This window comes from Mustela lutreola, chromosome 3, assembly GCF_030435805.1.
Source record: "Mustela lutreola isolate mMusLut2 chromosome 3, mMusLut2.pri, whole genome shotgun sequence".
NCBI lineage: Eukaryota > Metazoa > Chordata > Mammalia > Carnivora > Mustelidae > Mustela > Mustela lutreola.
Window position 1 is genome coordinate 136,367,177 of NC_081292.1, and position 13,245 is coordinate 136,380,421.

Genomic DNA, 13,245 nt, shown 5'->3' on the forward strand with positions numbered 1-13,245 from the left:
CCTAGAGAGTCTGAATCAGAAACTCTGGGAATTGGGCCTAGCAATCTGTTCTAACAAGCCTTCCAGGGACTTCTGATGCATGCCCAAGTGTGTGAAACAGGTTAGAATGAATGGGAAGTCAAAGGAAAGGAAGCCTTCCTCCACATTTATAAAGAAATATTTATTGATATAAATATACACCCATAAATCTCTTATTAAAACTTGATTTACTCACTGTAAGAATTTATATGTGCAGTCCTTCAGATGACTACATTCAAATAGAAGTATTTGAGAGGCACTGGGTGGCTCAGTTGGTTAATTATCTACCCTCAGCTCAGGTCATGATCCCAGGGTCCTGGGATCTAGTCCCATTTCTGGCTCCCTGCCCTGCAGGAGGAAGCCTGCTTCTCCCTCTCCCTCTGCTTGCCACTCCCTCCCCTCTTGTTCTCTGTCTCTCTGTCTGGCAAATAAATAAAATCTTTAAAAAACAAGTAGATCTGTTTGGTATACAAAAAGCCTACATCTTATAATGGCCAAAAAATCCTTGGTATATTTTATAATTATTATCCTTAGCTATCCCTGCCCTTTGTTCTCATTGCTCCAAACTGTCCTGTCTTCATAGTCGTTTCCCACCTTCTGGGTATCACGTAGATTCAGAAAAATCTGCAATCCCAGTATAATTCAGAATTTTCCCTTTTACACTTTTGTCAGACCCTCTCTCCCTCTCCTTTTCCTGTTTTTAACTTTTCACCCTTAAAAACAATCATAGCTAATCCTATGAAAGTTGAATCCCCAAATTAAGGGGTAGGGAAATACGTTTGAACAAACCCCTCTAAAACGTCACTGCTCAAGTATTTGTATCTGAGGAAGGTATAGTTTAATGCTGTCCTCTGTCATTATAATATATAAATGGTAATATGTGCTGTAGGATAACTGAAAAACAGTTGCTAGAATATGTAATATTTGAATGTGTCACTTTATTTTCTATTTTAACAAACATGGTCTCAAAAATCACATTCAACTTACTGGCTTTAGTGTTGTCTGAAGTGCTGTGAATTCTTCTTCTGGTTTGAGATAATAGATTTTTCTCTTTCTCAATTGTTAATACACATCTAGTAGAAAAATGAGAAGAAACGAGATATTCCTTTGTTAAATGGTCACTGCAATATCCTTATTGGTTTAAAACTGCAAGGCTTATTCTCTCAGGAGAAACTGATTTCAGAAATAATTACCTTTGTATTGGAGTCAAACAAGTAATCCATTGAGAAGCTGAACTCACATTGGAGGCTCAAGCTCATATCATCAAATAATAAATATATTTGCATTCCACGATCCTTGATGAGTGATATAATTTTAATAATCAGTCTTCCCTAAAACATGCATATTACAGAGTTTATTTTAGAGCAGAATTTCTTTGAAGTATGTAGTGAAATGTGTTTTAATTTCTTAAAGAAAAACGAGGACAGTTAACATTTTTTAAACATGATTTTATAAGCTTATTTGCATAAGTTTACATTTTGTGAATTCGGTAGAAAATATTACTGGAATTTTAAAGAAACAGCATAATCAATTCAGAATTTGCATCTCCAACCCCAGTGAAGTAACCTAGTTTTCCATCATTTTTTTTTGGCTCTGTCGGCCGAGGAGGCAGCATCTACTGACAGTCACTCTGTTGTTTGTTAGTTTCCACCGAGGTGCACAGTGAGTGAGTGAGTGAGTGGAGTCTGTCCAGAGCTCCAGCAGGCGGAGGGTACAAGGAAGACTTTGTGAAAGCTCACACTATCTGTAACAAAACGGGTGGCAGGTTCACGTACTTCTCAGTTCTTCATACCTTTATCACAGAGAAATTGCAGACTGGCTAAATTGACTATTGCTGAGAAACATGCTTCTCGGTAAGTAACATAACTTGGAAGCAGTAGAATTGTTCTCAAGTGATAGGAAGAAAATATATATGGAGGTATACTGGGCTTTGCCTGCAATTTTCCAGGTTTGTAAAGATTTCATACAGTGCTGGGCAATACCATGATGATTAGTATTATCTGTCCTACGAGGATTTTGATGAGCTGTGGTTACTTAGAAAGATCTTGGAAATGTATGTGTAAATTAAAGAGGCAGGATGACTAGCAAAACTGTACTTTTTCCCCTTCCATTAAGATAAGCATAACATTTCAGGGGTTAATCAGTAGTTGTTATAGATGACAGAGTTTGTGCGATCTAAATGTTAATATGACTTCTGGTTTAAAAATATGTTGGATGTCTGTCTATATGTTATAAAATGCTATGATATGTCCTCTAAAAAAGAGCTGTTTCTGCATGATTATTTTATTAATATTTAAAATATATGGAAATGCCTAGATTGTCTGTTTTAAAATTAGTTTCAAGTAGAAGAACATTGAAAAAGTGAAGCGGTAAGCATATTTTGGTAATATTCACAATTATATCTTATACATTACAAAATATTTTTTGAAGTTAGAATTTGCATGCATTAGTCTTAATAGAAGTCTGGCAAAACCTTTCACAGAAGATCTGATGTAGGAAGTTTTCTCACTTTATAGGAGAACATAATTTAATTAGAATTTCATTCGAAGTTACATAAACATTTTAAAAATGCTTCATAGATAAAATGCTTCATTTATTGTCAAGTTAATATTGTGAAGCACTGGCTGAATTTTATGTCTTGGATTATTTATTTGGAAAACAAACATTTTCCAACTAAAATATGTCAGTAAGTGCACAATGCATTAAGGAATTTTCCAGTTAATAAAGGCTAAACAAACATCTGAGACCTCTAGGAAATTAAGCAAAAACATTTTTATTGCAATGGCTGTACTTTGACCAGTTGTACACATTACTTCACATGTGAGAACATTTTTAGCCTTTATTTGGAGTTATTCATTATGTCACTATTTAAGGATGTTTGATAACCCATTTGGGACATAGTAAACATAACTGTGTTGGTAGTTTAAGAGATAAATTATATTTGTACTTCATTGTCAGTGTGTTTAAATAATTTAAATATTAGGTCAGTCTCCATAGAGAAAGACTAAAATTGATGATGTATTTTGGAGGTCATTTTTTCCCTGTAATTTCAAGCCTATTTATTATTCTACTTCGTAATAGTATACTGTTAGGAAGAAAATACTGGTCTAGGAATCAAGTGACCCAAGCTTGGGTACTAACTCCTCAACACTCCTAAACATTGGGTTAGCTCTTCTATAAATCGATTAGATTATTTCTTAGGGTTTTATTTTATTTTTGCCATTCTACTTCTGCCCTCTTTATTTTTATTGTCCTGTCATATTGGTGGTGGCATATAGATGTATGAAACAAACAAAATTTTAAACAAGGGTTTTTATTTTAATTCCAGTTAGTTAACATATAATGTTATATTAGTTTCAGGTGTACAACATGGTGATTCAGCAATTCTGTATATCACCCAGTGCTCATCACAAGTGCACTCCTTAATCCCCATGGCCTATTTCATTCATCTCTCCCTCCCTCTGTTAACCATCAACTTGTTCTCTATATTAAGAATCTGTTTCTTGGTTTGTGTCTCTCTCCCTCTCTCTCTTTTTTTTTTTTTTTTTTTTGCTTATTTGTTTTGTTTCTTAAATTCCACATATGAGTGAAATCATATGGTATTTGCCTTTCTCTGACTTATTTTGCTTAGCATTATCCTCTCTGGCCCCATACATGTTGTTGCACATGGCAAGATTTCATTCTTTTTCATGGCTGAATAATATTCCATTATAAATAATATCACATCTTCTTTATCCATTCGTTTATCGACACTTGGGCTGTTTACATAATTTAGCTATTGCAAATAATGCTGCAATAAACACAGGGGTGCATGTATCCCTTTGAATTAGTTTAGTTAGTAATTTAATTAGTTAGTAATTATTCTTTGAGTAAATACCTGGTAGTGCAATTACTAGATTCTATTTTTATGTTTTGAGGAACTGCCTTAGTGTTTTCCACAGTGGCCGGCATTCCCACCAACAGTGCAAGAGGATCTCTCTATCTCCATATCCTCGCCAACACTTGTCGTTTCTTGTATTTTTTTATTTTAGAAGAGCCATTTTTTCATATAAGGGCTCCCTTTGTAATAAGTTTCAATACCATTGATGGAGAATGAGTGATAGAAACAGCTGACTCCAATGGCCCTGACCTCTGGAAAGTACACCTATCCTTGTATGATGTAGCCACCATTATATTTATCATTTACCAAGGTAGTATATATGCAAACGTGCATATATACATATCATATTTTTCACAACCTTCACAGTCAGAAAATCCTTGCCAATACCCATCTTGAAGACATTTATTACAAAAATGATCCTTGAATCAAAATCATCTAAACAATAGCTTTTCACATGTAAAAAGCACCCCCACCCCCGCAAAAAAAGGTTTCACGCCAAATTCATTACCTCTCTATTTACCCAGGATTTCTCCATCTGATTGGAAACAAAAAGTTTACAGACTTGATCCTTTCCATCTTGAAGATAATTTCACTGTGGCTGAAGTGGCAAAGCATGAGTTCAGATAACAGGAGTCTGAATTCTTCTACTTGTTCTTCCACTTCTGAGTGGTTTTAGGAAAATTGCCCATCCTCTTTAAACTTATTTCCTCTGTAAATGTGGATGCAAACATTCATCTTATAAGACTGGTGTTAGGATCGAATAGGTGATATTTATAAATGTCAGCTGTGGTACTTGAGCCTAAAATGGTGACCAATAAATGGTAGACAATTACTGTTGTTGTCTTTTTAAATTATCAATTGTTGAGTTCTCTTAGAATTCACCCTACTTTCTAGGATTGTTGAAACTGTATAGGTTTTATGAAGTTATTTACTCCAGTGTTCCAACAAGATGAGTGAATTATTTTCCTGTGTGAATTTAGAGTCAACCAGAGCGAACGCTAAATTAAAGTCATGAGCTATAATTACTTCAATGGTTAAGACCATTTTGGCCTCTGGGAATGAAAAGTTATATTTTACAGTGCATGTGAAAGAAGCATTTGTGAATTCATCTCTGTCTTCTATTCATACCTGGGTTAAAATGAGCCAGGGCGTCGAGCTATTTCTTTGGAACAGTACATAAACTTACTTGTTCTTGGCCACGTAGCAGTTGAGAATGTACAAACAAGCCTCAAAGGACCCAAAGAGCAAATTCTTCATGGGCAGGAAACACAATATTTACACATTAATCAATAGGGTAAGGGTCACTAAGGTGGCTTATGACTAAGATTTCTTGTTCGTCATGAATGGGAGCTGGCATTTTGAAGTCCTTCGTGTTAATGCGTTCAACGGGACTAGACTGAAGCAGGTTGTACCACAGGCATTCCGGCACCAGAGGCTCTCTGTTCTTCCCCCTCCCCTGCTCCTCTAGGGAGTGCCCACACAGTCTTCTTCTTTCCCTCTCAAATTGGTTTTCCCATCTTCTAGTCATACCAAAATGTAAATGGCTTATAGTGCCTCACCAACATTTTCTACGTATTTGCATTTTAACGTACTGAAAAACTTGAAGCAAAAAATTTAAATCCTAATCCCATACAATTTTAAGTAGTAGTCAGTGGATTGGAAGGTGTTGGAATAATAAAGAAAAACAGAGAGGTATGTCCTCTAGATTTTAGATTCTCATTGCCCTCTAAGGGGCAGAAATTCATTGCAGAAGGCAAAAAATTTCAACTCTTCCTATGTATAGAGCATGGGTGTACATATACTGTATAGACAGATACATGGTATAGTGGTGTTATCAAAATTTTGTGGGAGGGGTGAGTAAGAAAAAAACTTCAAGAAGAGGAAAGATAACATAAAAAAAAGTTGAGAAATGCCACTGTAGATGAGAATTTTAAAGGACTTTGTTAAGCCTGTAGAGTACAAATTCCACTAAATTGTAGGTGGATGTTTGCAGTATAAAGTAACTTACGTCCAACTTGGTACTTACATTAAGAACCAGTATTTATGTTCTAAGAAGTCAAATATGCTCACTTGTACCTTTTACTCTTTTTAATTATAAGAGTAAATAAAGAAAGACTTGAGAACAGAAATACTTGAACTTGAATTCTATCTTCTCTCTCTCTCTCTCTCTCTTTTTTTTTAAGATTTTATTTATTTATTTGACAGAGATCAGAGAGAGGCAGGCAGAGAGAGAAGAAGGGAAGCAGGCTCCCTGCTGAGCAGAGCCCAATGCAAGGCTTGATCCCAGGACCCTGAGATCATAACCTGAGGCTTTAACCCACTGAGCCACCCAGGCACCGCTCTACCTTTCTCTCTTATTTTGTGACTCTTGGCAGATTGCTTACCCTCTTTAACCCTCAGTTCTTTTGTCTTTAGTTTATTTTTGGATCATAATTGTGGAATTCCAGTATCATAAGTATTAATCAAAATAAGGTACAATAAATCCTCTGCACATTGCCTAGTATATGATAAATGCATGCCAATTACTAACTATACTTCTATGTGTTGTACATTTTTGTGTCACTATCTTAAAATTCTTATAGAAAATAGATTTAAATGTGGGAGATAAGAGTTTTATTACCCATGAAATACAGAAGTCTCTCTAGGAAAAATATTAATATTATCTGTGAAAGGAGAGATAGATTTCTTGTTTTCCTTTAAGCCAGTGATGACATCTATTGACTTAAGTCAAAAACAGATAAAACAGATAAATATCTGACTAGCTCAGTTGGAAGAGCATGTGACTCTCAATCTTGAGGTTATAGGTTTGAACTACATGTTGGATATAGAGATTAATAAAAAAAAATTGAATATATAAGCTTGAATTTGTTAAAAAAAACAGATAAATTAACTTTTACAACTTTTATAAAAACAGATATATTAAACTGTTTTTAAAAATCAGAGTCAGTCCTCTGCTAAGTTAAACTTTTAATATCTATAGTTGCTAATGTAGTCTATGACGTGTAGAATGATTAGTTTATCTGGCAGTTTTGTTGAAATATGTTTCTTTAAATACTATTCAGCTATAGAGTCATTGTTTTATTGCCCTTAGTACGTGAGAACTGAGTATCCTTTGGAACTGAGGTATGTTTGTGACATCACTTTTGCCTGGAATGTCATCATTTCCTGTCTCTACACAGATAATATTTGCTTTTACATATTCACCAACATGTATGGAATTGTAGGCTAGAGAAGTGAATTGAAAGGAAGTAGTGAGAATCAGCCAGTATTTCAAATTTGAGAAATTCCATATTGATACAGCTCTTGAGAATTCATGTAGAATTAGGTGAATTTCAGTATTGATACAACTTTGTGGAAGATTGTATTTGTGTTCTTGGAAAAGGTGTCCATAAGTCTCTCTCTCTCCCTACCCCTCCACAAGTGATTGTTCTGCTTTTGTGATAACTATTAAAACTCTAACCCACTGACCTATTCCCTGGTTATTTTGATTTCTTTTACTTTGTGCGATTAATACTCTTCAGATGAAAATCCCGTGGAGAGAAAAAAGTCAGTGTAAGGGGATTGCATTGTGGCAAAACAGAATAAATGAAGAACTCCAAGATTCGTGGTATCTCTCCTTGCCTTTTCAGCTTATCTTCTTTTTGAAGTAATTTATCTTGTCAACGATGTTTTTATTTTTCTGTGATAGAAGTCCCTTAATAACAAATATCCATGGAGTAGTGTTCTCCATTCCAGAGTCTGGCTTTGTAATTATTGGCTTTGACAGCAGACAATAGGAGTTTGAGGAGCAGAATTAAGAGAATGCTATAGATAGGCAATACATGTATCCAGCAGAAATAGTCCCCAAATAGTGGAATTCAGAAAGCACTAAGGATACAGCTATTTAAGTCTCTTCCTAGCTATCCCGGGAGCTGAGAGAACACAATTTCACAAGGTAGACAGATATCACATTTCAAAAGCAGATGAGAAATCAAAGAACCTCATTTGGAATAAAATATATTGGCTCAGATTCTGTCTCCATATGCTTCAAAAATCATATTCCAAGAGGATTTTGGAAGAAGTTTTGACTTTAAAAAGTCATTAGGCTGCAAAGTTGGGTTAAGAATCCATACATACGAAATGACACCGTGGAAGTTCAGGCATGCATTAGGTTTTCTCTTAACCCCCACAGGATTGCCTCGTGTCTACTTTCTGTCATTCCAGTGGAAGAAACTAAGAGCTTTCAAGATAGTAGGTGACAAATGTTTCAGCAGAAATGGCCAGATTTTTAAGACAGCTCCTTTGAAGACTGACAGGTCAAACAGTTTTCCCAAACCTGGAAATCGAAAAGTGTCATCCCCAAGAGATTAGAATAATCTTCACAGACTTCAGACCACAGCATGATGAGGAATTAATATGGTACTTTCCATCCTCCCTGTCTCACTTAAAACTGCCAAAGTGCCTTCACCAAAATGTCTCCTTTAGGAAAGTTGGAGTTAGAACCCAACCCACTGCTTCTTTCCATTCATTCACCGTGTTTCCCTCTGTTCCAGGCAGGGTGGGTAAGAGCTCTAGCCCTGGTGCCATGTTGCTATCTATCTATGCTGAGAGGTCAAGTAATTTCTCCTATTCCATCCCTTAATTCTGTTTGCATCTCTAAGTCACTAAATACAAGTTCTTGTATAGTCTACTTCAAAATTAGTGGAGTTAACCCATGACCTTTTTCTGTTAAATATATTTTTGCCTCCTCTCACTCATGTGCATTTCTCTGAAGCTTTCTCCAGAAATATTTCAAAATAATTTAGAGATGCATCTGCAATTACTTTTCATTCCTTTTGAAAGAATAAAGTGGCCTTGACTGATGTGCGGAAGTCACTAGCCCATCTGTATTTGGTCACCAGCCTGGGCATTATTGAAACAAGAGAACACTTGCCGCTGCTGGTCACAAATTGTCTTTGTCTTTTTCTTCTTTACCACTATCTTGAGAGCCTTATAGGGCACTTTCATGTAGTAGGAGGAAATAGAGATGGGTTGGTTTGATAATTAACTTATGCCTGACATAATTAGTTTTAAAGTCTCATCCAAACTAAGAAGGCCCTGACTGTTCTATGGTGGATCAAATGGTTTGATTGAAAGCCTAATCAGCTGGGCTTTACATAGAGAATTTAATGAAGGACCAGTTTGCTGAGGCGTGGTAAGGTGGAAGGGAGCCAGCAATACATGTCAAGGATCCTGTTGGCCAACCATAAACGGTCCCATTCTTAAAGGAGAAGGGGGAGGCAGTTCATGAAGGTGTCTTAAGTTTAGTTAGAGCTGAAATTGGAGGCTGAAAGGGAGACTACTCAGCAGAATGTGTTACCCTAAAAAGATGCCATCACCAGATGTAGGCAAGAAGGGAGACTAAAAGAAATACTCCAGCTCCTCCCTTCTTCCCATACAGAATGGGCAGAGGATCTAGGAGCAGAGAACAACCAGAACACACCATCTCTTGAACTGTTCTCAGAACAATCTTTCCCATCCAGTATATAATTCAAACAATAATGGATGAAAGTGTTCCTTTAGGAAAAGTGAATTGAGGGAAATCGGGGGCGGGGGTGGGGGCAGGAGAAGTGAGACAAACCATGAGAGACTGTGGACTCTGAGAAACAAACTGAGGGTTTTAGAGGGGAGGGTGGTGGGGGGATGGGTTAACCCAGTGATAGGTATGAAGGAGGGTACGTATTGCATGGATAACTGGGTGTGGTGCATAAACAATTGAATCTTGGAACACTGAAAAAATAATTTTTTTTTAAAAAGTATTCCTTTAGTGCATCATCTTCCTCTGTAGGTTTTTTTTTTAATATTCTAGATATTGATTGGCTTTTAAATTTTTATTTGACTCGGAATCCCTAATGCAAATGTTAATTGTTGAACTGTGTAGCGATAATGCACAGGGTCCTGTAAGGGATTGGGATCTGCTTCCTTCTAAAAGGAATGGTTCCAACTTGTCATGCTTCTGCATTTTTGACCATGTTTTTCTGTAGTCTGCTGGTATCCTATGATGTCAGCTGGTCTGTGTCACAGATGTCCATGTCTACAGTAACTCTAGCTCCTAGTTCTGAGTTCAACTATTTTCATTTCTCTGTTCATTTAGGAAAGACATAACCATCATTGTAGTCATTTATGCAACACATCTTTATTGAGCATCTATTCTGCTCAGTAAAGGCCCTAAATATATTGATGTGAGCAAAGCAGAAAAACCTTCTGCCCTTAAGGAGTTTATGTCTCAGTTTTTTTCTATGCTAAATCTTTGAGACCTCAGGGACTCTCTTAAGAATCTTTAGAGGCATCTGAGTGATGCAGTTGGTTGAGCATCAGACTCTTGGTTTTGGCTCAGATCGTGGTGTCAGGGTTATGGGATCAAGCCCCAGGCAGGCTCTGCACCCAGCACAGTCTGCTTGGGACTCTCTCCCCCCACACTCCTTGTGCCCCTACCCCTCCACAAATTCTCTCAAGTAGGTAAATAAATCTTAAAAAAAAAAAAAAGAAAAAGAAAAAAAAAGAACCTTTGATCTTCTGATGCTTATTTGAGGGGTAGGTAGGGGTGGGGGTGTGAAGAGGCACATTTTCTGGTGCTTAGCTGAATTCTGAACTGTCAGGGTTACCAGATAAATATGTGAGGTATTTATCATACTCTAGTGTTCTTGTTGTCAAGCATTCAAAAATTATTCCTGAGTACTTACTAAATGCTTGTATATGTAGCGATCGAGAAGTTAATAAAATATCTTAGTGTTCAGGGTACTGGCCATCTAGTTGGGAAGTAGATATGCAAATAACTACAATGGTTGAGTGTCAAGAGCAATGGGTTTAGCCAATGATTCCATTGGTTTGGATGAGGATGACTATGAGAGTTACAGTAATAGCCATGACTGCCCAGTTTCCTGGCTGCTCAGGCGAGCAGCTTAAAGCCTCACTGTTAGCAATGTGTTGCTTTTATTTAATAGGAGTCCCATAAGTACTTACTTGGAAAAGTAGCGTTTCCCAGAATCTACTGGCACAAACTGTTCAGCTCTTTCAAACACGCATGAAACAGTTTTAAGCTCAATATTAACACTGGAGATAAACCACATGATTCTCAATTAGGGGATTCTTTAGAAACTATGGTTTTAGAGATCCTTGAACATGTACTTTATACCAGTAGTGTAGACCTGGACTCTGGAAAAATACTCACCAAAACTATGAAAAATGAAACCACGTTATCATGAAAAAGTTGTCCTAATAGCGGTTGGCATTATTTATATATCTGAGCAGCTGTAACTGTGGACTTTGTAACTACTCACAGCCCTCGCCATATTTCCAAATCTCTGCCTTAAAACACTCTGTCCAGGCCAGAGTTGGCTGATCCCAGACAGGTTGAAAAGGATGCTCAACGACCCTAGTTTTAATCTAACGAAGATTGTAATTTTCTCTGGCAATACAGTTTGGACATGCCCAATGAGGCTGTATCTTTCTAAACAATAGAAACACTCCTATGGAATATATATTTTTTTTAATTTTTTCCCTTATTTTTTTCTGAGAAGAGATGTCCCTCATAAAGAAAAGGGAAACTAATACAGCTACTTCCCATGAGGAAGATAATCTTCTTCAGTTCTCCAGCATTCATAGGGATAGCTCCTACTTTAACCCTAGCCCGTACATGTGGTATTGTGATGTAGGCTGAACACTCAGGACCTAGGAGGCCTCTCCAGAGCAATATTCGGATCCTCCTTTACCAACTTACAGGTCATATTTGGAGTTCTGTAAAAAACTAAGTCTCAAAGACAAGTATCATATGATCTCTCTAATATGAGGAATTTGAGAGGCAGAGTGGGGGGCTTGGGGGGTAGGGAAGGAGAAAATGAAACAAGATGGGATCAAGAGGGAGACAAACCATATGAGACTCTCAATCTCACCAAACAAACTGAGGTTGCTGGGGGGAGGGTGGTCGGGAGAGGGTGGTGGGGTTGTGGACATTGGGGAGGGTAATGTGCTATGGTGAGAGCTGTGAAGTATGCAAGCCTGATGATTCACAGACCTGTACCCCTGGGGCAAATAATACATTATATGTTAATAAAAATAATTAAAAAAAAAAAACTTAGTCTCAGAGACTGTCTTATTAGAATTGGGGCTTTGTGTTTTTATTTATTTATTTATTTATTGTGGTAAAAGAGGTTAAGGTTTTTTTTTTTTAAGATTTTATTTTTATTTATTTGACAGAGGGAGATCACAAGTAGGCAGAGAGGCAAGCAGAGAGAGCAGGGGAAGCAAGCTTCCTACTGAGCAGAGAGCCCAGTGTGGGGCTCAATCCCAGGACCCTGGGATCCTGACCTGAACTGAAGGCAGAGGCTTAACCCACTGAGCCACCCAGGCGCCCCGAGGTTAAGGGGTTTATGTGTTGTATAGTACAGTGTGTCCATGAGACTGGAAAAAGTATAAACTTATTTTTATACTTATGTCAGCTGTATTTTATAATATAATGTTTGTTGCACTTTTCTTCAGCCTCCAGATACATTCTAGCTGAAGTACTTCGAAATACAAAGCAATATGTCCAATTATTAATCTAGAAATATCTCCTTTTCCCCATTTTTCCAGACTGTTTGGACACTGTTAGCACATTTGCTCAGTAACTGTTTTTTGTTCCAGACTAACCACTAAATGCATTGCTTTGCACTTAGAAGTTCTTTATCTGAAAACACATTGTGGAACATATTGTTTCAAAATTTACCTTACATACTTTAAAAATAAATTTATCTTTACAAATGCTCCCATCATTATATTGTACTCCTGAAGTTAATATAATGTTGTATGTCAATTACAGCTCAATAAGGAAAATAGTTTATCCTATGTTAGTTACCTAACTCTGCAGACAACTTGTATAATTTGACCCTTTTGTCAGATTTTCTTCAAATGGTAAAACATCTTGGGAGCAGAAATGCACTCTGAAGATATTAAAGTCTTTCACCTATATTATTCAGCTAAATTAATGTATGTCTTTGTGGTTTCCTCCCTGAGTAATGTCAATGACAAAAGGGAATCAATAGGCATTGTTTCCAAATGTTTGATACCGATGATAACTATTATGCTGCTTTTTTTGCTTAATCAATTCTTACCTTTTATCAGGGTATGACTGTATCAATTGTCTAGTAGATTTAATGCCGCTTAGCTGTCTAGCAAGACAGGAAAAGGGTTAGCTATCAGTCAACCAGGTCTTGTGCTGTGACATATTGATTCAAAGAAAATTGATAATGTTATATAGATAACCACAAAAGACTTTTGTGTCTTGGTTTCTCACCACCTCACCTTACTGATTGGCTTTTCTTCTACTTCCGATAAAGGCAATAAATTACCCA

At 36.8% G+C, this 13,245-nt stretch overlaps 1 protein-coding gene across 15 annotated transcripts in view; it reads left to right on the top strand.

The window, feature by feature from the left end:
- ZNF385B (zinc finger protein 385B) overlaps positions 1-13,245 on the top strand; it is a 408,372-nt gene that overhangs the window by 200,671 nt on the left and 194,456 nt on the right. For 2 of the 15 annotated variants that reach the window (XM_059166881.1, XM_059166885.1), the window contains exon 1: positions 1,625-1,871. The exons of the other annotated variants lie outside the window; for them this stretch is intronic. In XM_059166881.1, coding sequence (XP_059022864.1) covers positions 1,862-1,871 — 10 coding nt within the window. In that variant the 5' untranslated portion in view covers positions 1,625-1,861. Of the gene's footprint in view, positions 1-1,624; positions 1,872-13,245 lie in introns of those variants that run through there. 15 annotated transcript variants of the gene reach the window in all.